General features: G+C 41.6%; 1 protein-coding gene across 1 annotated transcript; it reads right to left on the reverse strand.

Moving 5' to 3' along the window:
* Positions 1–335: 335 nt before the first annotated feature.
* LOC111645033 (transmembrane protein 132D) lies at positions 336–27186 on the reverse strand. The gene is given in 10 exon segments (XM_023394059.2): positions 336–1922; positions 2011–2202; positions 2430–2694; positions 2971–3176; positions 6046–6189; positions 8130–8322; positions 12835–12972; positions 20238–20544; positions 20547–21113; positions 26674–27186. Coding segments are annotated over 10 exon segments (3504 nt in total). The 5' UTR covers positions 26846–27186; the 3' UTR covers positions 336–602.
* Between the last annotated feature and the right edge of the window lie 516 nt (positions 27187–27702).

A 27702-nucleotide genomic window follows, 5' to 3' on the forward strand; every position in this document is an offset into this window, starting at 1 on the left:
CATAAGCCTCTCAAAAAAACTGGAAGGTGCCTAACATAAAAAAAAAACAAAAAAACAAAACAAGTGGAAAGCAACATTCAAGGTCATAGTGTTTTAATGAAAAAAAAATTAAATTTACAAAGAAAAAGGTTGTTGATATTCCATAATAGAAAACACCAATTTCAGCTAATATTATATTTAATCAAAGCCACATTTTTTTGGTGAAATCCATATCTGTCAGCTCTATATTATAACTGGTAATCAATATATCGTTTTTGTAATTTGGGGAACCATTTCGGTGTGTGTCTGTACTGTATATGTGAGTGCAAAAATTTAGAGAAGTAGATATCCACATGCAGCATTAACATTTGGTGGCTTTAAACATTGTGTAAATAAGAGTCCATCATCTCATCAGCCATCTGAAACATTACCACGCACATCCATTCTCCAGTATTAACAATAATATACAGTACATGTACATGTAAAAGGCCTTGATAGGTAATGAAATGTAGAGGAGGGCGAGTCCAAAATCACATGTTCTCGACAGTTGTTGGAGTTAACAAAGGCATTGAGGTGATCAAAGCCACATCTACTGTACATGTGAGGTCTGATCAGGTTCTGTATTATAAGTGGTCCCCAGGTTCTGTGATGGGCACTTGGGGTTCCTCCTCACAACTGTCCTCCTTCCCAACCCAGTGGATGCCATGGCCGTTCTCCCTGGGCGGGAGATGTGGTGAATGCTGGCGTTCCAGTGTGGAGAAGGTGGTGAACTGCACTCTCTTTCTCTTGCTGGTGGGCGAGTGGAGGGACTCAGTGTGCATAGGTTTGCTCCTGAGGGAGCCCACGCAGCTGAGGGGAGAGTCTGTCACAGACGCCAAACAACTGGGCCTCCTGGACAGAGAGGCGCTCTTATCGGGCCCAATGTCTATCACAGTGGTTGTAGTCTGGGAGTCTTGCTGGACAGGGCTGCCCGGCACGCTCATCACCAGCTCAGCATCTGTGCCAAGCCATACCCAGTCATGCCTGTGCCCTGTGGGCTCCTGGCCGTGAGATGGAGGCTTCTTGTGCCTGAACTTCACAACATATGAGATACAGTTTACGAGAAACACCAGGATGGCGAGGCAAAAGACTCCCAAGAGAGCGTACATGCCGATCTCCAAGTCTGTGAGAGGCCTGTTGGCCATCATCTCTTCTCCACCAATTTCTATCTCTGCTGTGTCCTGCCCAGGTTCCTCCACCTTGGTGGGGAAGTTGTTGTAGTTTACCAGGTTCCCAGGGGCTTTCACAGTGCTAGTGAAGCTAACACTGCTCATATCCTCCACTATCATGTTGTCTGAGCCGTATGCCCTGCTGCTGCCACTTGGGCTGCTCATCATGCTGACGTTTACGACAGTGGTAGGACTGCTGGGGTTTCCTGAATTGCTGGTCTTGCCCACTCCTCCAAGGCTGCCGCTGGTTATGAAGGTTCGCTCTGTAGATTTGATGGTGGTTGTGATCTTCTGCATGGCGCTCTCCTCTCTCTCTGAGGTTGAGTCGCGTGGTGGAGATTGCTTCCTCTGCTTCCTCTCACTGTCCACCTCTTCCCCGTCGTTCCCATAGTCACTGCCGTTGTCTTTGCTGCTAACAGTGCTACTGTTGAGGCTGCTGGTATTGCCGTCTGGCCGTCGGCTACTCACCTGAAACTTGATCTTGAGGCTGCCGTTGCCCACAGCTACAGTGCTTTTGCGTTTGGACTTCTGGCAGGCCTCACATATAGACATCTCGACTCTGACCAGAACTCCCTCGCCCTCTCCCTCTGCCACCACAGCTGGAGGCGTGCCCTGCACCGACACCACCCCCTGATCTAGAGATGTCACCGTCACTCTATAGTAAGCGGGATCATAGATATCAAGGGGCGTCTGGCTGCCATCACTGAACTGCACCCAGGCACTGACCAAAGCTTCCTGAAAGAGCAGAAAACAGCAGAAATTGTAAGTGTGCTTTGAATCTTAAGTTTATCTTTTTGAGAATTAAATCTCTGAAGACTGTTACCTGTTTGGGGCTCTGTAGAACCTCTTGTGTGGTTGTGGTAGCCAAGATGGCTCTGTTGCTCCCTGGACTCAGCTGTAAAGTCATGGAGAGGCCTGCAACCAGCTGGACGCCTAACTCTGTGATGGTCACTTTGTCATCCACAACTTTGATGGTTGTCTTAGCCAAGATTGCATCAGACAGTGGAGAAAACACCTGTGACAGAACAATATTAGATACAATGAATTAATTAGGGTGCCTCAGACTGTATCTCCTTGTCAGGACAGCTTCAGTTCATTAGGTTCAAAGTAAAACTTGTGTACTTGTAAAACCTAAATCCAACTTTTGTCTACTCAAAGATGAAACTGCCCCATCCAGTCCAGGGTCTTTAGTCACACTCTTCTGGGCCCATGGTTAATCCAAACAGTAGATCAGCTAATCACCTGGATGGTGGTGGTCCCAAGGTCCCGTCCAGACAGCACTCTTCCTGCCTGCAGCCTTGCCACTCGAGGGTCCTCCACCTTCATGAAGTATCGAACCAACCTTGTGACATCCACCTGCCAATCAGAGCCCAGGAAATAGGCCTTAGGATCGCGAGGGTCCGCCTGCTCTGCCACGAAGTGAGTTAGCACCCGCACCAGGGCATGCTGAAACTGCAGCATGCAGCCCTTCCCCTTCCTGTCATCCTCTTCACTGTTCCAGCCGGGTCTGGGACATGAGCACAAAAACACACGTGCAGGTCACACCTGTCACACAGCAAATGCTTTGACCTGCTATACTCCAATCACTCAGTCCTGTCTCTTTGCTTGATTGGATCACATTGAGATATTACAGTACATTATGTAATGGAATCAAAACCTTAAACCCTCAGAGTGATATGATTTGTATGGGATGAAAGACACTTCTAGAAATCAAATGTAGAAACCAAATGAGGAAAGATTTTATGTTGAACAAATGGTTTGTTTGTTTGATTGGTTTTCCCACCTTTTTGAGGTTAGTATTGGGACCCTCCAGCTTTTGATCTGGCTCAGCTCTGTGTCCGATACCTCAATGAGGAGGGGGAGTTGGGGCATCCACACATTAAGTTCCAGCTGAGCACTCAGGTAGCTGTAGGTGAAGTTCACCAACATCTTCACTTTGCCCTTTGTCTCTTTGCCGTTCACAAAAACATAGTCGCACCTGTCTGACACCTGGATAGGAAGAGATAAAGGGAACATAAATATCTAATATCTATCATAAATATATTTTAATTTCCCAGATACTATGAAAGTTTGTGTGAGTACGCGCTCGTGTAAACAATCTATATCAACCTCAGGATGAGATTGTTGTCAATGAAGGAGATGTTAGTCATCTAACCAATGACAAAGAAGAATCAGATATTCTCATAAAAGTCACTATTTTAACAAATAGGCCATTCTTACAACAACAAATGGCCTCGCGGCAGTTTTGCACTGCATGTGTTACCATAGTAATGTCAGCTGGCTGTAATAAACTACTGCGATGATCACCGGTCCAAAGCTTTAGGAAGAGGCAGCATTGCAATTTTATGTTAATCAAAATATCATGTGGTGCGGCGCTGAACATCAGTCCTTCACAGCCAAGTGAATTCATTACACCGTAATTTCAAAGGTGACCTTGGCAAGTTTAGGCGACTGCTGAAAGATCTCATGGATGTTTAGAGACACAAGCCAGGAGGTTTTCATGGGTCCTCTCAACAGTCACTGCTTTAAACAAATTGGATAATTAAGACAGCATTGAAATTCAGTCACCAGCCTGTGGAAGTGCACAAGGGAGACGAAGGGGGGGGGGATGGTGACTTTGACAGATAGCCTAAGGAGGAATACAAATAGCAAATAGATACCCCTCTCTCATTTGCGTGAACCAAGCAGTTAGCCAGAGGATGCGCTGTCCCAGGGACATGCTATTTTTGAGAGGGTCTTGTGTCATCATTGCATCTGAGCATCAGTCATCCTGCACCCATGACCAGAGCTTAAGCCATCTCTATGTGTCATCCTTGCTGCTAACTGAGATGCCCTGACCTCTTCTTCTGTGAATAATCCTATGCTTGATTTATGTGCAGACGGCAGATTTACAATATGTGGCACCGAAGCCCTTGGAAGAGTTGTTGTTATGGAAACATTTCTAATGCAAGCATAGAACAAAAGACAGAGAAGGGCTGATTTAGTTCCTGTGAAGTCGTCTGGAGTCCTCATGTTTTAATTAAGTGTGGAGGCAGCCAACCAGTCAACCATGATCTAAGACACTTTGCTCATTTCTTCTTTTTTAGAGAAGCATCTTCCAAGAGCTCCACTGAACTTAACATGAGCCATGTTCAAATAATATTGTGAAGCAGCAGTTGAAAGGGAATGCCATTTTTAATGTGCCATCCACCTACTCATCCTACTCACAATCTCATTCTGCAGCCAAGAATATCCCTCAGTGTTTTTAGTGTCAAAAAAAGATATTTATTTAAAATGGGATTTGACTTTCATCACAGGTTACAGTATTAAAGACAGGCAGAAATAAATAAAAAAATGCTTAAATGCATGCTTCACTGACACAACTGTGGCTGTGGTTTCATTGTGCAAATAAACAAGTTAAATAATTTTTAATGAGTGTGCAAAATTAACATATCTATTGCAAAGGAGTAATTAAGTTCAAGTGTTACACTGAGTTCAGGCTCAATATAATTCAGTCAGTCAAATTGCTTTGCCTTAAAATGTTCACGTGTCGATCCTTCAGTCCTGAACTGACACAGAAAGTGCCTGTGCACATTTTAAGTCTCTGCGTCATTCATGCACATGTGGATAAAAAAAAAAACTTTCCATCATGGCAGATTAGACTTTGTTTTGCTTTTGTTTTGTCACATGAGCTGTTCATTCTGGATAAATCCTTCCCCATCTATCACTAGCAGATTTGATACTCTTCAGGCACACCAGAAGAGAAAAGATCTCTGAGTCAAGCTGTTAGACTAAGAAGATTAGAGGGAATATTTGTGACTGAAGCTGCTATCTGGTCAGCAAATACACTGGGAGCTACAGTAAGCTTAGAACGACAGCAAAGACAGCTACATTATATGGTTGAAAAGAATGATTTAGTCCACATCCAGCCTCTTGACACCCGCATGTAATCCTGCTTTTCATATAACTGACACCTATCTGCACTTACTGTATATACTGTCCTGTGGCTCTCCTGAGGGAGCAACACAAAATGAACAAAATACCGAACAAAATAATACATTTATTAGCCAGGACATCTGTTGTTTGCTAAACCTACTTTGGGGTTGTATTTTACCAGCAAAAAAACAACAAAACAAAACATATTAGAGAACTGGAGTCCACTGCATGTCTTTATTCTTTGTTTACAATGCTACTTTACCCTTGAGTAAATACATTCACAGCCTCTGACCTCAGGGGCCAGGGGCCTGACTTTCAATTTCATCAGTAAACAAAGCCGGCTTTTGGCAGTCAGCCGTGCTCAGGTTCACAGGATAAAAGGGGCAAGTCACAGGATGGGAGCACAGTAGCAGACTGTGAGGCCATTTGTGGTGAGCGATTTAGCACAGTGGCTGTTCATTGTCTGGGAGATTGATGGGCGATGTTGTCAGAGCCCAACTAATAGTTTGTTTTACTGTGTGGAAAAGAGACAGGGAGCAGAGGTGACTTTGGTACAACTTATTTGTACGCGTCGGTCCTAAGCATCACACGTGACACCCACCTTGCCCCTATGGAGCACTTTTTTTTTAACATCCACTCCAAATTGCCCTCACTCTCCTTAGCATCAGGACCAGCAGTCAAGACACACATGTCACCTTTTTCTGTTTATTTGCTACTCAACCCCTTTTTGTCCACAGGTAAACATTTATCTGTGGTGATTGTGGTATTTTTTTTTTTTTTTTTCACATAACACTTCTACTGGCAAAGTGATTTAAAGTTGAATAAAAAGGTGCAGAAAATATTTTAGAGCAATTTCACTTCTTTTTATGAAGTTGTTTACGCTACAGTAAAACAAAAGGAATGTGTGAAACCGAGGAGGAGGAGGAGGAGGAAGACATCTTACCTTGAGAACATCTTCATCAGTGGAGCTACAGTCTGTGTAGTCAGATACATCGGTGACTACTCCATCTTCCTCCACAGCTACTATCCTCAGAGGCATCACCACCTTCTTTCCAGTCAGTACGGCTGTGTTCAGGATCTCTGTGTCCTGCAGACAGTCGTCACATAAAAATAAAAAATCTCTTAAAACAATTCATGTTGTTTAATTTTACATTTTATGTTGTGGAGCTCCTGGACAGCTAAAGGTTTTTGGTGTAGAAGTAACAAGAAGTGCAAGTAGAGGAGGAAGGTAGGAGAGGCAGGAGCAATGAAGTGTGACTCAGTGACTCAGCAATGCTGCCTCCCAAAGGGGGGAAGCCAGCGGCAGTTGGGGGTGGGGTGGGTTGGTGGTGGGGAAGGGTTAAGGCTGTGTGATGACCAGGTCACCACATGGAAGGGGAGGGATAATCTTGGACTTATCTGCACAGGCATGTCCCTCAGAGGGAAGTCATATCAGCTCAAAGATGGCAAAAATAACCAGAGACATGGAAATGGACTAAGGTTAATTTCTACACATATAAAGTACAGCCTCTTAGCTAATGCTCAGTGTTTTAATAAGTATGGCAACTGTGGCAGGTAAAGCAAGTAGGCCAGATAGAGGTAGTTGTTTACTTGGCAGCTCAAAACTGAAGTAAGACATGAGTGAGTGAATGAGAGGCAACTTATATATTTGGATAAATACATAAATGCAATACATTTACAATGGACCACGTATCTGTGTCTCACTGTGTGTGTGTGTGTGTGTTTGCACAGACAAGCATTTGTATGCATGCATGGTTAATCAAAGCATGTAAATGAAGCAGATGGATATGTGTCCTCTGCTGTAAAAACACACTGTTGTAAATGAAGTTGAAATAATTGAATATGGTGTGTGTACGTGTGTGTAGATTAGTATGTGAGCAGTGGAGCGGAGCCCGGTCAAGTTCTCCGAATGATCAGTTAAATCAAATTTAAAGAGACACTTGGGCACTCTACAAGTATGAAAATGAAGCAGATGGATACGTGTCCCTCGACTGTAAAACTGGTTTAAATGAAGCTGAAATAAGTGAACATCATTTTTTTTTTTCAACTGTCATTGCAATATACTTAAAAAACACTGATCTGAAGGTTGTGTCAGTGAAGCTTTCATCGTGATATAGAAGTATTGAGCAGCAGCCCTTGCAGGAGTTGATGGAGCAACGCTTAGAGTGATCAGTCAGCGCTAATGTCCTCTCGAGCCAACCATCAAATCTCCTCATGTTTGGCCCTCAGCCTGATGTCAGCTTGTAATCCACAAGAGAGATGAACCATGTCAAATTCACAAATCAGGATACTGTAGCATATCCTCATAACTTCAAGCGCTCCAGCACCATTATGATGGAAATGCAGCAGACAGCACTGTGAAATGGGAGTAACCTACTACCCAAAAATATAACATTAAGTACAATAATTCCTAATTTATACTTGTATGATACATAATTCATCAATAATGTGTGGTTGAGCAAATGCTAAGAAATGAAAGAGTGTATTATGAGATGGGCTGTCATTGTCATGTGTCATTCCCACCAACAGTCGTGTACTAAGAAGTCATTGACCCCAGGTGACAGATGAATCATAGTGTTATAAACGCTTGTGTAATGTTCCATATTTAGTTGTGGCGATTATATCATTGATTAATTATAGAGGTAGCATGATAAAGAGGCCTGCGGCACCAAAATAGAAACACATGAAGCAGCTGTTAGGAGGAGAGGATGACCACACATTGCACGCCAGAACAGAGCAGAACAACACAGAGGAGAGACATCAGCTCGCTGACAGTCAACAACACAAGGTCACAATCTGCTCAAAATAGAACCCATTTACTAAACAATCCAAAGCACATCCAGCCTTCTGCGTATGCAAACCAGACAGGAATGGATCACAGCAAAGTGCACTTTATGATGTTTTCATGCACCGACTCTCAAAAGATTCGGTCCAAGTGTCGGCATTATTCAAAACGCTGCTGTCAGTAACATCAGTGCTGGTTTTAATAATGATTAGGTGTGACATGGAAGCCGTCAGCTAACTCACCATTACAAGAGGAGCCAGGCCAACAAAGTCTCTCTGTGTGGTATAGATCCTCATGGCTCCTTCGGTCTTGGCTACATTTCTGGACGCTGTCGGCAGCTCCAGCTTCCATATGATCACCTGACTATCGAGGGGACTGCTGAGCTCCTCAACCTCAAAATCCATCTGAAGCACTTCCAGCAGACTGCTTTCAAGCCTGATTGAGGAACAGAGAGTCGGGCCAATTAGACAGATGCATACATACTGTACATACATACAAATACAAATGTGTACAAATTAAGATAAAGAAAGCAAAACAAAAAGACAAGACAGACAGTGAAATTACTGCAGCTTTATTATAGCACAAATTATGTCATCATCTATAATTTTGTGCAGGCAGTACTACACATCTTAGTGTTTGACTATTTGGGGTGTTGTCTAAGTCTTTCACCAACTTTACTTTGTGCATTAGCAGCACCAAGACAAAATCTTTCCATCACAGCCATTGATACTTAATATGCTTACTTCACCATTAGAGTCTTGAATTCTCTTCCCTCACATTAAGTTCCTGTAGAGATAATTATGTCTGACTAGAGGTGCAGTGATTTTATCTTCAGTCTGTGGCTCAGTGCAGTACAGGGCATATTAATGTCCATGGATCCTGGAGAGCTGTTTTTTTTTCTTTTATTGTATTTATTTATTTTTTTTAAGATTCAGAGGAAGACACGCTTTGCATCAGGATGTCAGACATTTCATTTGATAAATACCATAAGACTTAATACTCTGCAGCCATGCTAGCAGCTCTTTAAGGCTGTACATTGGCATAGTGATGCTTTGAGCTAAATACTAACATCAGTATGCTACCATGCCATGCTAACATGCTGATGTTTAGCAAGTCTAAACATCATATATGCGTATTAGCATGAACGTCTGCTAATCAATGTAAAACACATGTACAGCTGAGGCTGATGGGAATGTCATTATAGGACATAGGCTACTGGACATAAACCTAAGTCTGGGACAAAATGGAAATTTTGACCTGGTGATGGCACTAGAAGAGTCAGATGATTATCAAGTGGGGGGTGCATGAATGTGTGTGTATCAATTTATATGATAATCCATCCAACAGTTGGAGAGAGATACTTCAGTCTGGACCAAAGTGGTGCACCCACCAGCTTCATGCAGCCATTAGCATGGAAACCCAAGTACTATAGCTTGGGCTTATCATGTCTTTGCTGCACACAAAATGTATCTAATTATATGGGAAACAAAAGATGACTGGGTGGAGACATTATCACCCTCTATGACCATTGCCAACATTTGATAATCCTCATCCATGTGGAGTCAGTCATTATTTTAATGTCTACCATCAGACTTTATTAAGGAAACTGTTGGGGCTGTTGAATGAAAAATAGGAAGTAACCTGATAAAGACTGACACTGGATTCTTGGAGCGATCCAGCTCAAAATTCATAGCGCGATTTATGAAATTGGCCCCTTGGGTAGACAGTGTGGAGATTTTTAGGAGAGGGAGGTGAGCCCAGTAGTTGCGAAAAGACCCAATCCCCTGTTTTTTTTTTTGCTATTTTGTCAAGGGCTTTGTATCTCTGGGCATTTCCACTAACCTAAAAAAGAACAGAGCTGAATTTTTCCGTGTTGGCCGTATGCTGGAGATGCTGGTACTGCTAAGTGTAAACAGAATAAAAGGTGGTTTGAGGACAGCAGCATCCTGCATGCACAAAAAAAGTATAAGCCTTTGTAACTTATAATGGCCTCTCAGTGATGCCAGCTAGAACAGAGTGTCCTAGCCATGGTTTCAATTCTCTCCAATGGCCCAAGTTAGTATCTTTGGTTTTATTTCTTGGCAATGTATTAAACTATACAAAAGATATATTGGAGAGAAACACAGTAAACATCCACATGCCAGCATTGACATTATCACACCCTCTGCATCTCTGTGTACATGTTATAAATATCTGTGTCAGAGCTGTGCAGACACACAGTGAGTCCAGTTTACTGCATTAAAATGACCTCTAAAGGGTTACATAGCAGCCGCCTTTGTGCATTAAAGCAACAACAACTGGAGAAATTGCAAATCATATTTTGTTAATCCTCTACAACAAAGCATACAAAAGTCCCTCCATATATCCCACTCTCATATCTGCCCTTATTAAAGGCAAGACAGAGATTTAGTGTAATTGAATAATCTTAGCATATTGCTCAGAGACCTGAGATTAAAAGATAATAAAGGCATTCTGTTCAAATACCAAAACAAGATACGCTAGACTCACATAAGCATGCCTATATCCCCCTTAAGTATGCATTAACACAGATATCCATAAGATAGGGGATGCTGCCGTGCTATTTACGCCCTTGGTCATTCTTGTGAAGCGTTCAGGGGAGTGATGCTTTAACAACTTGTTTATGGCCAGCAGTGTGACTATGACTAGCAGTGCTTTAATCTTAAGATCCAAACCAAGCTGCTGCAACAGAGGATAAAAAAGAGCTTTAATGTACAGATACAGCAAATACTTTTAGTGCTTACTAAAAGCCAGAAAGACAAAAAAGTCAGAGAAATCCTCACAGTAGTGTGACAGTAGACTCTCTCTGCAGGGGTTCTATTAGTTTCATGACATTTTAGAGAGGATTAGCCAAAATGACTGAGCGAAAAAATATGTTAACCCATAAAGACGTTGTGATAAACAATGTCATAATCCACAGCAAATGGGGAAAACAACTTAATGAGGTCAAACCAATAATGACGAGCACAGATAAGGTCAGTGTTCTGTTTCTGTTTCTTCAACTATTGTTGTGTGCCCTCTTGAGTCTGTGTTAAACAAACCCAGCTTCAGGAAGTTTAAATTTATCCCTGAACTGAATTGAGTACATATTATATTAAAGCAAAGTCCAGCAAATGTTATTGTTTGTCTACTTTTATTAGTTTTTTATTTCATCCTGGGATAGTTGGCTCCATACTCTTGCTCTTCTCCAGCTATGCCAACCATTCACACACAGATTAGAGCTTTAGTTTTACAAGCATTTCTTGGAGCTGCTCTAGAGGCAGAAATAATCTTACTGTTTGAGTTAAACCTCAACGGATCCGTTTTTGAGACCACTGAAGCTTAAACGGCAAAAAAGAAAAGAAAAAGAAAAAGAAAAAATCATTAAAAAAAGCATTCAAATTAAGTTCACATTAATATCATCAATGTATTCTGCTGATGTTGCATTTAAGATGTTTGGATGACGTTGTTTTGCTCAGCTACACCAATTACTGTAGCTCATCTAGCAACCTGTTGTTATGGCACTGTCCGTCTGTCGGTTCACAACTCACACCCAAACTGAAATATGGACTTTGGTGTCATAGGACTTTGGTGATTCTGATTCTTTTAGTGTCATTTATAGGCTTTGTGGTTGATAGTAAAATGTCTCCACAGCTAATGGATGGATTGCATGAAATTCGGTACAGACAATCACATCTCATACTTTTGTTTCTAACCAAATACTTGATGACTTGACCAGCCTCAGTTATCTTGTGTTAAGTGTTAATTATCAAAAGTTAGCATGCTGTTTCCTATTATCCTTATTTTTTTAGAAGAGGCTTGACCCTTGCTTGCAACCATCCATTATTAGCATGCTAACAAGCAAAGCCAAAATGGTCAACATGGTAAATGTTAAGCCTGCTAAACATCAGCATCTCCACCATTTAGCTCAAAGTTCTGCATGCCTAAGTAGTGACTCACAATGCCACATGACTGTACGTTAGACTTGTTACATTTTTCATTTAGCCAGGCGAACAAGCAAATACAAACAAACTGAGACAGAGGTCTAACTTAAACCTGCTTTTGTGGCAGCAAGGTAAGAAGCAACCATGCAAGACAGAGGAGAATTAAAAAGGACACAAGTCACTCAGTTTTTACCCTGTTTTGCCAATTTTGCCCTTTATAAAAGTTTACTTTAATCTGAGGAAGCAGGGGCCAAGCGTAGATGACCTAACTGTTAAATGAACTGAAAGATCTCAGTACTTGAAAGGACATCTGAGATAAGCTTCTTGTTGGGGAAAGGGTGTAGTGCCGTTTAATAAGGTTATGGTGGAAGTTAAGTGCTTCTTAGAAACCCAAATAGAGCTGAGTTTGTAAAACCTGCAAATGTTTTATAAAGAGTCTATGCGTCGTTTGAAAATGGCTCCACTAAAGTTTTGCTGTAACTACCCTCCTGGCCTGCAGCTTTTAAATCACAGGTTAAAATATGTTTTAATGCATCACATGCACTATGGACATGCACAGCTGGTAAATGCTTAGGAATGATTACAGCACAGAGGAGAACTGATCATTAAAAGGGAAAAAAGCAATAGCCGTTGCAAGGGGCGGCTTTCCAGGAGCAGCTGTAGCCAACCTGTGCTCGGATGGTATAAGACTTGTCCTCCCAGGACACAGCACAGTATGCTTCTGCAGTAAGCCGTTGTCAAACTTGCACGGACCAGATGCTTTGTCTTTTACTCCACAGGTGCAGAAACAAATATTGATATGCTGTGCAGGATGTCGGCTACATTACAATAGTAGCACTTTTAACAGCTAGAGACAACAACAGCAGATGAAAAACTCCCTTTGGACCCTCGGAGTATTATTTGTCCGTTCAAACAACAGCAATTTAAACCTATAAATATGTGATCAATGGCTCAGCGAGAAGAAAAACAGACACACAAAAGTAGAACACATATTAGACACGCTTGCCTTTTTCCAGGTATGGGAGCCTTCCTCTGACAAATAACAGCGATGGCTCCATCTGCACCCATATCCAGAGTGATGTCCCACAGTAGAGAGTTACTGGGTGTCGCTGTTCGAAAGGTCACACCCTTCTTAACTGTCGCTCTGTGAAAAAGTCAAAAAGGAAAAGGTCGAGAATGTGGTGAATGCACAATGTCTTATATTAACAACCAATGGAATTTAAGGCATTGAATCACTATTTATCCAAAGATGGAGTATATAATGTGAACAAATATCTAAACTTTTCTGATCCTTATTTTTTTCATGCTTTTTTCCGATTTACTTGTGACATATTCATTTATAGGTTGTCAGCATTGTTAAGAAATCCAGGTTCCTCAGACAGAACATGCTTGATTTATTCATTCAGACTTCATATATTAAGGTTATTATAACAAATCCAGCATTTCCAAAAAGAAAAAAAAGACTTTCTCTGTCTGATTCTCATGTATGATGCATGATAAAAAATAAATATAAAACTCAGACAAACCATCAATCAAATAAAAACAGAAAATGCCAACAATCACTGATTTGCTTCTACCCATACTCCACCTCTCTAACCACCCTCAACCCTTTTGAAAGCCAAAAAAAACATTGTTCTCTCTGTTCCTCCTTATGTGCGCTCATTATTTAAACTGTAATAGATCATTAGTTTCCTTGGCATCTAATTTGTAAATGGTAAGCATTCTGCATCTGAACGTGTAGACATTCCCAATGGGCTTTGCCAGCATAAGCAGCTTGCAGTAGGTCAAATGTTAATGAGATATTCTCGTACAAGAATTGCGATCAAGTAAGGCAAGAGGCACGCATGGAGAAACCCCCCCCCCCCCCCCCCCCAGAAAATCCACTCTTCTTCTGCAACAATACTCGTAATCCATATGGTCAACGACTTCTTTTATATCCTCAAAGCTCTAATGAGACTCTCTGAATACCCAGAAACAGCACAGACATCTTGTCTCAAATAGTTCAGATCAACATTGTCGTGTAAATCTCTGCTTTTCATCTGCATGCAAAGCTGTGTGTTTTATCTCTGAATCTTTGAGATAAAATCAAAGTGCATTATTAGTCTCTGAGGAGGTGTAATCTATAATAGCAGCAACAGCAATCTGATGCTGAACACTTCTGCTCTGGGTTGGGGCTTGGATTTAAAGAATCAGGCAAAAGGAGAAGAGACACTGTTCCCTGTTCAGCACAATGAAACAAAGCAATCAACCAACATGCACTTGTCTCAGATGAAAGATTTAGAAAACCATCTTAATGGTTTGGTGGTGATTTGTGGACATTTGTGAACCCTTGTCTCTGACAACATCTGTACATCCAACATGCAATCTGTGAGGGAGGTCTCAAGTGGCGACAGATCTTGGCACGGAGGTTTTTGCAGCAAAACGCCGCTCTGTGTGACACGACCCGCTGCCTTAGCCACAGGAGTGAAAGATAGACATCTTTTTTCACTGTCTGGTTCACAGAATTAATGGATTTGGCTCATCTTGTCACACTGCGAAAAGTTCAAACAGACAAAGGAACCTGTGGGTTAAAGGTCACAATTAAACAGAAATGACTGAGTGGTGTCTTTTTCAATAGTGGTTTAAATCTTGTGCCACCTTGGCCTGGGAGACTGCCGGTTACCTTTCCAGCTGCACACCACAGAAGCTGCTTTATCTGATTAACACAGGTTCAGCCAGGGAGCAAGTGCTAAGAGGTGAAAACATCTGGTGCTGCGGCTGCCTTGGAAATAAAAACTGCACACAGCTGAGTCAGTGGACACTTCAATAGCCATATTATTTACCATACAGGTAGTTGTGTTGAAGCCTCTAACCTCTCACTCTCGTGTATCAGGAAACACACTGGACTCTGACTTATTAATTCAGCTCTGGCTCTGAGCAGTTCTCATCAAATAAAGCAGAGAAAAGGAGCCAAATAGTGTAGGTGTTGCATGGTCTCTGTGTTTGTATTGTAAATTAAAGTAGCTTCTCCGTGCATTAGAGTGAATGATGTAAGGGAACAGCACGGGGTAGCCAGCCCAGTCTTATCAGCCACAGGGTTCCCACAAGGCAGAAGAGCCAACAGCACAGGGAGACGAACACTCAGTCTGTACTAAATGAGCAAAGAGGAATGCATGCGCTTTTGATGTAAACAGGCCACAGCTTTCTAATTAGGATTAAAGGTGAGGTGAGAACAAGAAGGGAAGTAGTTGCACTCTGATTCCCTTATTAATGGCAATGCAGTGCCACATGGCACATTATAATTATTTCTACCACTACAAATCACGCCTGTTTTAATTATGAAATGTAAAAAAATGAATGTAATACAATGTAATATATGAGATATATGCCCCTATATAGAGTGTGATGTTGCCATACATGTTACCTATAAGGAGATCCTCCGGATACATGAAGATTTATAACAACAACCCATAGAAAAAATTGTACATATATTAAAAATATCCACATGATGATTTTTTATATTATTATATGTTTTGAGCATATGTTAATGATAATTATATTAATTTATATATGAAAGTTCATTAAAACATATACATTATATATAAAAATTGAATATGTCTATATATATATATATATATATTTACATATCTTTTCATTATTAATTTTAAACATATGTTCATAAAATATGTCTATCTGTCTCTGATTTAAGCACACATACGTACATATTTGTATGGAGTAGACATTTATGTCAATAAATGAAATCCACTTTCTAATAGGTTTCATATAATTTGTACATACATATATGGAAAGTCACTATGTGTACTTATATTACATTTGCATATATGTCATGTAGTCTCCAAGTGTGGTATAAACTATTCATGAGTGATCATTAGAGGTGTTGGTGGGTGGATTTTGTTACATTTGGCCAGAGCCAGGCTTCCCGTTTCTTCGCGTTTCTTCGCGTTTCTTCCCGTTTCTTCCCGTTTCTTCCCGATTCTTCCCGTTTCTTCCCGTTTCCAGTCTTCATGCTAAGCTCTGCTAACCAGCCGCTTCTCGTAGCTTCATATTCAGCGTACGGACATGAGCGCGGTGTCAATCTTCTCATCAAACTCTCGTCAAGAAAATAAATAAGGGTATTTCCCAAAATGTCAAACTATTCCTTTAAGTGCATAATAAAAATGAAGTACAAAACACTGTTCACGCGCAATGTCTTCTTATTTCAATGCTGTGCTGCCTAAACCAATGACTTCAGTACAACCAACATTACATTTCCTATTTGTGTTTAATTGCAGCAGTGATGCTGACTGTAGAGAATTGTAAGTGCAGTGTGATCATTTGCTTTAAGTGGGGGAAACTTTAATCCGGCATAATCAATGAGGTAAGCGGGATGGCATGCTCGATGTATTAATGAGAAAACCTAGGAGGACTGTTAATCTAGTAATGGCTTCTGAATAACATGCCCTGCTGTGATGAAACGCCTCTGTGTATTGAGCTGAGTGGAGAAGGGTTTAACTAATAAAAAGTGACAGTAACAAGAGGACTTATCTAAAGCCCTTTTTTCTCTCTCTCTCTGCCCGGCTTGTGTAAAAAAAAAATAAAAAAATATCCCCCGTGACAAGAAGAGGCGTTTCTCTTCTGAGTGGTTGGGAACAGGAACTAGTGTCCATGGCTTTGGTTAGCAGGCCCTGAGGAGGCGGCGGGCAGGGGGAGGCACCAGGGCAGAGAAGATGGATGGCTATGGAGACTGGAACTGACAGTGTGTGAGAAAAGCAGCTCTCAGGTGCTGCACCTGCCATCCATCTCACTTCTGACCAGGCAAGGCATGAGTGGCAGTATTGTTCCACCTTTTACATACTCTTCATTCACTCACACACACATGCATGCATGTAAGAATGCACACAGACAAGTGGGCACACAAATAGATACACATACACTGTTAAATCCATTCAAAGCAGACTTTGGCTGTCGGCATTCATTAGTCAATTCCCTTCTCTTATTTATTTGTGGAATGCTGTTTTCTTTAAACCTATTTGAAAGATCACAGAGTCCTGGCCAACAAAAGGAAAGTAAAGCGATGAGACGATTCAAAAACGTGAATACATAAAACAATAAAACACAGACTGATCAAAGACCTACAAGAAAGATTGTATCCTGTGTGACAGCGAGGCCCTGGTTCACTTCAGCACTAGGGCTGCTATCAAGATGCTACCTAGGGTTTGTAATTTACTTCCCTGATCTGATTTGTGTTCCCATCTTTGGCTTTGTGAATGCAGCGCTGAGGGGCCATGACGGTGCCACCGGTGAACCCCAGCGCGATCGGCAACAGATGCAATCGTTAATTATGCAGTCAAATGTCCACCATTTCGCCAGTCTGATGGCCCGCCATCAGCAACGTGCTCATCGTACTTATGGAGCAGTTCAGGGAGTTGGGGAGACGCTCATGCAACCCTCTCGCCAAATGGCAGCCACCGCAGCACTAAAGATGCATGTAAAAGTCCTATTTGTCACACAGATGAATGATTAGGCTCCCTGTTTGAAGAGCTCTGACTCTGTTGATTCAGAGCCTCAAGTTTATTTATCGCCACAGTGCTGCCTTCTAAATAAAACCAATAGAACAAGACAAACTATTGTGCTTCATAGCTGATGTTCAACTTGTTGTTAAGCTGAAAACAAAGAGAAAAAAAATGTCTGATCATATTTGCTGGGTGTACTCTAAAGGAATAATATAATTGCCCTTCATGTGGGTAGAGTGATGATGGTAATACAATACTATCTATGACCTTTATGAAGCTGTCACTGAGAATGACAGCTTCATTTTGCTGGAACGGACAGGTGTGGATTGTTTTTTTTTTTCAGTCGACCTCAAATTTGAATGTCCCTCGACTCCAGGTTTATCATGCTGATGAGAGAGCATTAAGCAAAGCGTAATGGGACATTCAGACAGTGATAGAGCACACAGACAGCTGTTGAGGACTGGATGCACAGGGCTTGTTAATGTGCTAATAAGCTGAGGGAGGGTAGTGCTGTGTGTTACTGAGTGTGTGAGTGAGAGAACAGTGAGTGTATTATGTCATGTTTATGGGATGCAAAAAAAAAATTCAGAGTTTAGTCACCATCGCATGACGTTAATTAGTAAAAAGCCTCCTTACAAGATTGTCAATTTTCCAACCAAAAAACAGTGACGGTGAGGAAAGGAAAGGAAAGGAAAGGAAAGGAAAGGAAAGGAAAGGAAAGGAAAGGAAAGGAAAGGAAAGGAAAAGGAAAGGAAAGGAAGGAAAAGAAAGGAAAGGAAGGAAAGGAAAGGAAAGGAAAGGAAAGGAAAGGAAAGGAAATGATAGGAAAGGAAAGGAAAAGGAAAGGAAAGGAAGGAAAAGAAAGGAAAGAAAGGAAAGGAAAGGAAAGGAAAGAGACAGAGAAAGAGACAGAGAAAGAGAAAGATAGGACAGGTGACATTATCTGCTCTCTCTTCAGAAACATGTGTGACTGAGTAGATGAATTAAAGCAGCATTGATTAAAAGTGACAGAATGAAGAGGGGGGATCAGGATTTCTTTTTTGGCTTCATTGCTTCAGGTAGAATAAAGGGACAGAAACAAAATGAAACCAGCAAATTAATTCAAATACCTGATCTAACCCTTTACAACACATGAATGCACAGGTTTTGATCTATAATGCAATTTAATGATCCTCTGATAAAATGCTGGATGAAACACCTCCAGCTCCGTGTTTGTTTGTTTCTTTTTACAACACCAGAAGAGAACTTAACACCTAAAGGGACATTTTGACAAACTACTTCAGACACAACTCTGAAGCCTGACAAGGAGGAAAAGTGCATCTATGCACAGCTGTCCACTCGATCAATATTTAGCTATTCCAGCATTCACAATTGATCTGAGTAAGTGACTGTCTAAGTGAATGAATGCAGGACCAGGTGAAAAAAGAATTAATAATCCATGACTGTCTCCTCACCTCCTCACCTCCACTGAAGCAAGTCAAGGAGGAAGTAAGTCAGAAATTATTTATCTTTCAGGAAGTATCGATCGTGTTCCACAGTGTTTCTCAATCCAACACACTTTTGTATTAGCTGCCCTCGAGGACTTTCTTCTTCTTCTTCTCGTTGTACTTAAGTCAGGACACCTCTCTGGACGTCGACCATAAACGCTGCAAACAGCAACTAAACCGCATAAGAAACTGACTGGCCGACTTGTGCTTTACTCATAATCTACAAATCTACAAACAAACTGAATTAATAACTGTCAGAAAGATGCATTGGCCTCCTGCTGGCAGTCCATTATTCACTGGCTTGGAGTAAAGCAGATAGTGTCTGGAATAATAATAAAAATAATTATTTAAAAAATCTGTGTCTAATCAAGATTGCGTAAATCTTTACTCTTCTGCTCTGACAGCTAACACAGACAAATCCAGCTACGTCTCTCTTTGATCTCCGTCTGCATGATGATATAAAAATAAAAAAAAAAAAGGTTGCGGATGACCATGAAAACCATCAATGAAACGATCAGAGCAAGTTGGAGGCATTTAATTCAAGTGAAGTTTTGAGGTGCCAATCTCCCATGTTGCATCACTTCACCTTGGAAAAGCAGAGCAACAAACTGACGTCTTGAGAGAAAACCATGAGAACAGACTTGTTTTTCTTTCTTTTGTGCATTTGTATTTCTCCTCTCCTCCTCAGAGAATGATAAGACAGGTGTTTGAGGCATTAATTCATGGGCAAAGTATAAGTGCATTTATTTAAAGATATCAGTATATAATTAGTCTCTATTACCAAAGATGTCACAGAGACCTCCAGAGAAACAATTATTGCTGTGACATGGCAATAAAAATGCTCTCATCAGTCAAACAGGAATATCCTGCATTACAAAATGAGAACAGAGCTTTAAATTGAATTGAGCCACGCTGGTAATCCCCGGGATACTTCGCGCATTCAGCAGTAGGGCATTGCATGTATGAACACAGATCCTGAGCATACCCTTTACAACAGAGCAACAATGAGTCACAAGCTACATGTGATTTTATTTGATCCATGTCAACCTTGATGACTACTGCTCGTGAAACAGCCCTTAATGTCATCAGGCTGTGCTCACTCAAACATGTATTTTTCTGATTTAACTCAAATAATCTACCCCACTTCTCGGAAAGATAGTTAACCTCCATGATATTTTCAGAGAAATGCCATAATCCATCGAAAATCTCATTTCCTCCAATATTCCCTTATTTTTTTTTGATGGCACAGGATTTGTGCAAGAATTAGAGATGAGGACTAATGCTGTTAGTAAAGAATTCCCAGTGTTGAATTCTTATTGACCAATTAGGTTGTGCTTCATTGACATTACAGAGTCCACTGAAGTGATGGCAGCAGTTCATATGTTTGCAATACAGCCACTCACAGCCGCACACAGAAAACACAGTCTTACCTGAGAGTGAAGTTGGTCAGCTGAGCAGAGCTGGCCATGAGCACGTAGAACGTGGCGATGTCAGTCTTCTTCAGCGGTTTGGAGGATGTCCGTATGACAATGGCATTGCCAAGCTTGAGTCGAGAAAGCGTCGCCATTCCTTTAGGCACCTGCAGAAGACGCACACTGCCAATCCTCTGCATGGGAGTGAGGGGAACATACTCAGCCTGCTGCTGTGAGCCACTCCAACGACTTCCATCCACAGAGTTACACTTCCCATTGACTTTAGGCTGAGCCTGGTAGTACAGCTCCACAGGGTTCCCAGCGACGGGTCCTGCCTCTCCCTGCTGGTGCCCTCTGACCCTGGGGCAAACCAGCCAGGCGCAGGAACCAGCTCAGCTATGCAGGTTCCCCTCTCGCCTCCCATGGCACAGGAACCCCTCACCTCCTGGGTCTGCCAGAACGCATACACTGTCACACATGGTAGCTCATCCACAGCTCCTTCCCCCCTGCCCCAATCCCTCCCTGCAACATAGAAGAGCACCCGCACTTTGGGCTTGGAGGAGAAAACCCGAGTTGTCAGCACGAAGGCCTGGATTTTCCAGTTAAAATTGAAGACCTCCGGCGCGTTGAAGAGCTGCACAGACTGGACCAGATCTAGAGGCACAAGCTGCTCTGTGGACATGGTGCCGTAGCTGGCGTTGACAGCTGGCTGGCGGCTTGCTCTTAAGATAACAAAGGGCTGCGTGTGACTCTGCATGCTGGAGTTCCTCATAAAGTCCTGGCCAGCCTCCTTTAGGAAGAGGTAGTCAGCATCTCGCACATCGTAGTTGACTGGCAAGAAGACAGGGAAAGGCACTGGGCTCCTGCTGTCACTCAGCTCTTTACTGCTCAAATCTGTAAGGTAAACATAAAAAATGTCACCAGACTTGTTGAAATATACAATATACAATATACAATATACAGTATCCTAGTATCATAGTACCACATTTCTAAGCAGCTAGAACTCTACTTGAAACAACAACAAATATGGAGACGTCTGTTTTCCTGTACACCTGACAATAACATACAGTGAAAAACCCCAGCAGTGTTCCAAGAACTAACACTTGAGTCCAAATGTCAGCTGAGGCCAAATGATCAACTGAGTGGGGCATGAAAGTATTACACTGAGAGGCCTCTGAGCTTAACCTTAAAATTCCTGAAACAGAGCACACAGGTGAAATAATGTAAATTACAACACGAGAAGCTTAAGAGTGTTTTAGTTTCTGAGGCATGGAGCAGCAGCTGAACTCTGTGGCTTTGTTAAGGGCCTGTACTAAATGCCGGACTTTATGTTTCACTTTTTGAACACCCTCCTCACAACATGTCAAAATAATATAAAAGTGTTCAAGTAGTAAAACTTGTTTGATCGTGTAGCCCAGTTTAATTCTTAATAAAGCTCAATGGAATTTCTATTGTGCGCCACATTAATAAAACTGTGATGAAGAGGCTCAACTGTTTTCCTCTGCTTATGTTAAAATGCACCTTTATGAATATGCAGGTTAAAGCTGACCTATTTACCAAACTATTAACTATTAACTTAATTTGCAAAGGAGCATGTTCGCCATGTCAGACAACCTTACCTTCAGTCAAAAGAAAGATTACAATAACGTGCACACTTTCTGACCCTCTCTCTGCCTCTAATTATTTTTGTACAGTCCCTAAATAATATACAGATAAGTAATTGTGTCAAAGAAAGATAACATTACTAAAAATTACTACTGTATTTCCTATAGAATTTACTTTTTGAAACCCGTTTACTATTTCTGAAATGTACTGTGAGTTTCAAGTGATTCAAAATGTAATTCCCTGTTTCCCCTCCACTGGCCCAGTTTCACCTCTCCCATGGATGATCTGTTTTCTCTATTTGGGTAGGAAAGGTGGCATCTGATACATCTGGCACAAGTTTGAAATCAGCCATCAGAAAGTGGGATTAAAATGGCTTTTCAGATTGTCAGCAGGCTGTGAATACCCAGCAGATCCGCCGTGAAAAAAAAATGAGAATAATGCCTCATCATGTGAAGTAAAAGCTAAAAATAATCAAGCTGACAGAAATGAAAACAGGAATACATTTGGGGGAAAAAACTGTATATTATTGAGTGAGTGTATTTGTCCATCGTTCGCTTTGTGTTACTTGCACAATGTTTTCCAGGATTTCATGCTAGCTGTTAAATACTGTGCATTGAATGACCTTTTTACATGAGTGAGTGAAAACAAACCAACAGCAAATAAATATTCCCTGATCTGGTTTAAAAGCTTGATGGTAAGTGTTTGCCCCAATGGAAAAGAGTAGAGGCAGAGGTCACCCGGCCATCGTGTGTCCTCATTAAACATCCATTTTGATAGAATTATGAAGATTATAGCAGCTGACCTTTATTGTGCACTGTTTATGTGGTGGCTAATTGCCCTACTTGGTGAATTAAGGACAAAAAACACTCGTGTTTACTCTGGAGATTATAACAAAATGGATGAAGCTCCACTAAGCAAGGTACTGCATAGTGAAAAACAGATTTAGTAGTATCTAAGAGCTAAACAAATCATCATCCCACTAGTATACCAAAATCAACAGAAGAGATCAGATCTAGATCTATAGACCTGTGTGAGGTGCCACATAGAGCTGTTGTTATTTATTCAATGAGGAAAGCTCGAAGCTTCTCTCTGTCAGAATCACTCGTCATGTCCCTCATGGCTGCTGGCGTTTGACGGGTCTGTCGATCAGGGTCTCTTCTGCTTTCCTTCCTCACTCAGCCCATGCTAAGAGCCTGTCATGAAGGTCTGACAGGTCGCACAGCCATGAATATACTGTAAGTGTCACAATCATGTCGACCTAGCAGCCCTATATAACAACCCCACACACACACACACACACACACACACACACACACACAAGGAGACAAGAATGTCAGTGATGTTCGCTGAGTGGGCGACACACTGCATCAGGCAGAGACTGGGGCCGGGAACGGGGCTGTCCTGGCTTAGCATACCGGGGGCCACAGTGACAGATGTGCTGTTTAATACCAGAGCTGGCAGCGGCTCCGGCTGGAGTGAATATAAACTGGCTCACTGTCTCCAGCAGGGAGAGTGCAGCGCCAATGTAGAAACAAAGTACTTCACATGCAAGCCCATCCCTCTACAGTTGGGGTTTTGATGGGTCATCTGCGATCCTCTTGTTGTTTCATGTGCTTTTCATTTTGTAAAACCCAAAGGGTGCCAATTAAACGTAGCGAACGTAGCACACAATCTACGGTATTTGTGAGTACGGTGCCAGACGGACTTTGCAGGAACCGTTCTTTTAGGATTCATTGCGGTTTAAGAGAAGCATCCATCTCCTTTGCCAATATTTAGATATTTTAACAAGTAGCCAATGTAAGCAAAACTTCACTTGTATGGTCCTCTCATCATGATGAGAGTCCTGCCCTCAACTGATAAACATGAGAGAAAATCCGCTGCACCAGCTGTTCCAGCCTCTCAAATCAGTCATTTTGAAGAGCCTGAGCTTCTCCTCCTCCTTGGCTGAGTCAGAAAGCATCAGTGTTGCCGTGCAGACGTTAAAAGCCACCTCTCCAAGACTGCTCTCCCACAGACTGAACATGCTCACTGTCTTGCAGTGTTGCTTTATTTCATCCTCTCTCTACAGTATGTGGGTTAAGTGCTCTCTAAGAAGAAAAAAACAAAAAAAACTAATTCCTTTTAAGCGAGGGTTGAAATCATATGTTGTTAATCAAATCTTTGTCCACCTCTCCCCGTTTCCATTTGAAAATGCTTCTTGTATGAAATTAGATTTCAGAGTTGTGTTGTTTTTTTTTACACATGGTCTAAAATGATCCAACCTTTGACTGATGGCAGAAAATTAACTTCAGGCAGGGATTGTGACTTTTTGAAACAGAGTTTTTCATGTGAACAATCTCCCTTCGTTGTGTTTTATTTTTAGTTAAGCCATTTGTGTGAAACAAGTACAATGCAATGAGCGTTTTACTAAAAAGAAAATGGAAACTATTCATATTACTTATGATAGAAAAATACTGAGATTTGTCCTGTGTAAGTAACTAAAAACTTTACTTAGGGCTTAAGTCTCACAGATTCATTTCAAAATAATGTTCCCCATCACCAGTTTTAATAAAAACACTGCTGTGTCTAATGAGCAACACTTTGTCCTGCAGTTTGTCTTGAGGCTCCATATTAAATTCTTTTCATTGGCATGACAGCAAACGTCTTTTCAGTGGGCTTGTCTTTCAGCATTATTTTCTCCAATTGTAATCCATCTTTGTATTATTCTATTAAAATGCACAAAGCTTGAGCAGCCATCGTGAATTCTAATTCGCAGTAATGACTTTTACCATATGTGCAAAACAGCTTGCAGAAGTGAGTCGACTCCCAATAGCATCACAGACGACAACAATGGATGTCTGCATTTTAATCAGTAATTGGCGGATTAAAAGACGTCTTTGTGTCTGAAAGTTTCTCTTTCACGTTGTTTTTTAAAGGTTTTTGATCAAATATGTCTCCCACATATACTGTAGCGATACGCTGGTGGTAAATACTTTCAGATAAGAAAGTGTTGGCAGTAGGCAAGATGCTAATAACACATATCATGCACCTGTAGCAAACATAAGAACTTAATCTGATATTAGCACTGTGTGTTTCTACCTTTTGACTGGCTGACCTTTTCCATGCATCTACCTTTATTATAGCACCACAGACGCTCATCAGGATCTGACAGCTTGCCAGCGAATAGGTCCTTAGACACAGAGATTTGTAGAGCGATTGATGTCGTCGGTGGGACACTCAGACACTTAGCAGTCATCTTGGGAGGGAAACAGCGGCTTACAGCAGAGGAAAGAGAAGCTGCTAGTATGCTCAGGATTTTGTTTTTTTAAAGTATCTTTCAGCATTGTGGTTAATTACCAAAGGGGCATCTAGAAATTGGTAGAAAGCTCTGGACAACATGTTTGTTAGAGGTGTAAGCTCTGTAAGCTCCAATGTGGTGTCTGTTGCAGGCGCCTAATTGGAGTATTGTGCTTCCAATTAAATGGGAGTCACAAAGATCTGAGTTCATTTAAACCAATTCTGGACTTATGGTTTATGGTTGTTACAATGAGTGCAATACATTTAATTTAACTGAAAATGATCAGATATAGAGCATTCAAAACTTTTCTCTGGTGGTGTATTCATGTTCCGTGATCAAGATGCCCTTGCTGATTTGTTGTTGAACATGCCATGACAGTGGATCATGTGCAGAGCTGCAAAAACAGGCCTGGCTACATGCTGTTTCCAGGATGAAAGTTAGAACCACTGTCACTTCTTATCAGTAAAATCTCCTGGTCATAATGCACTTGACAGCTTTACATGCTCGTCTTACATGTTTGAGGAAGTGTTTTATACAAACATACAGAGATGATGTGGTGCTGATCATATAGCCTGTAATGCTCTGTGGGGCTGGGTAGTGAGAGGGTGGAGAAGATAAGGAGAGAGAGGGAGAGAGAGAGAGAGAGAGAGAGAGAGAGAGAGAGAGAGAGAGAGAGAGAGAGAGAGAGAGAGAGAGATTGAAGGAGGCTTAAGCTTGTGCAGTGATTGGTAGGGATTGCTATGCTGAGACTCTTAAAGCTGCTTTAAAAATCTGTTTTATCACAATTTCTCCATTTTTCTCATCTTTTTATCCACATAAATCAGCCTGCTTGCATTCCCTGGAAATAGCCAGCTATGAGGTAGTTATAGGCTTTACAGTAAATGCCTTTGTGATGTGCTTTCTTCTTCTTCCTCTTCTTCTTTTCCATTATCAAAGTTGTGAATTTAGATTGTCTGCTTCTTGTTTGTCTTGCTGTGTCTGAAAATGGGGTTCCCTGGTTTTTTTTATGGCAGACATCCATAAGGGAGAGTAATATATTCCCATAGAGAGGCAAAGTACTAGGCATTAAGGCAAGGCTCAAGTTGTAGTATAAACCCATCAAGTCTTTTACTCCTCACCGATTTGATCCTAAATGTTTGATATCCCACTCACCGCTGTGACACCCCCTTTGCAGCAAGCAAGACACACACATGCTCATGTTAGCCTCACTGAGACACTGTATCACTGTGAAGTAAGATGTAAGTTTGTGGCACAAATGAGGACATTTATATATTATTTAGAATTATAGAGAAAGCTGTTTTAGTGCTGACATGGCACTGCTAAGAAAAGGCCCACCTGCCCTCACCAACATGTGCAAATAGATAGACAGTCCATTCATAATAGCTCATTTGTTTTCAGCTGCTATCATTAAACACAATGCAGACACAGTATGCATGCTCAAACAGTGACAATCCCAACAGGCTTCAGGTTAATCCACTGCACTTTGCTGCTCTTATACTCGTCCCCCGGGTATTTTAGATTTTGGTTTAGAAAACCTCAAAACACGCAACCAATTACTCCCAGGTCACTTACCTTGTGAGAGCACTGCTGTAATTGTTGCAAAGACTATCTGTAAGATCCTCCAGCTCTGGCAGTAAAGGCTCATTTTGGCACCCGGCGCTGTTGCTCGCTGTGTCCAGGCAAGTTCCCAGTGTCCGTGAGGTTTTGGTCTTGTTTCACCAGAGTATGGAGCGGATCGTTTCATCCATCTCTGCAGTTCGCACGCTTAACATAATCACACCTGTGGGTGTACAAAGTCGTACTGTAGTCCGTGTTGAAAGTGGCATGCACCGCGTACCGAGAGCGGATCATCGGCAGTGTCCCCGGTTGTGCGTAAAAGTTGTGCGTAACGATCCTGGTGACTTTGTCTCCGGTCAGAAGATGCGGGAGCCCTGATCTGAAAGTGCGTGATGGAGGATGTTCAGTTTCGATCAATACAACCCCTCCAAGCAAATCTCAATAACTCCAGATTGAGTCGGTCCCCCAGTCTGCCGCCGCGGCAGGGACTCTGCGGTGTTAAACGGCTGTTAGAAGATCACTGACTGTCTTGTGAGCGATCCTCAGGGCACTAAACTCATCATCTGTCACTGTTCATCCGCTCAGGAAGCCACGTCCAGTACGCAGCTGGTAGGATTAACCCTGCGTTGGTTCGGATGTAATGTCAAAGAAATTATCAAACGCGACGTATTTAGTACCTGCTGATTTTTGATTACTTCATTTGTTAATGGGGGGACTTTATTGTGTGCTGACTCCGGGTCAACAAACAATGAAGCCTGTTTGTAGCTTTTTTAGTCAATGTGGACGATGGGTGGTCAGATCCGCAGAGGGAATTGGAAGCACGGATGTAGTGAAGGTTACTTTACCCATATGTCTTTATAATAGATCACCGAAAATACGGTCAAATAAATGCAAGTATCATAAGAATAAAGTATTTTCGTGAACACAATACAAAAAAGAGAAAGAAACTGGTAACTCTTCTGAAAGTCTAGTTTATTTTTGTTTTACCTGATGATTATCTTATGATGGAGGTCATTGTCTACTGAAATAGATTCACTGCAGTGC

The sequence above is a fragment of the Seriola lalandi genome, unplaced genomic scaffold (genome assembly GCF_002814215.2).
Source record: "Seriola lalandi dorsalis isolate HSWRI2012SDOR001 ecotype SW California unplaced genomic scaffold, Sedor1 jcf7180002054945, whole genome shotgun sequence".
NCBI lineage: Eukaryota > Metazoa > Chordata > Actinopteri > Carangiformes > Carangidae > Seriola > Seriola lalandi.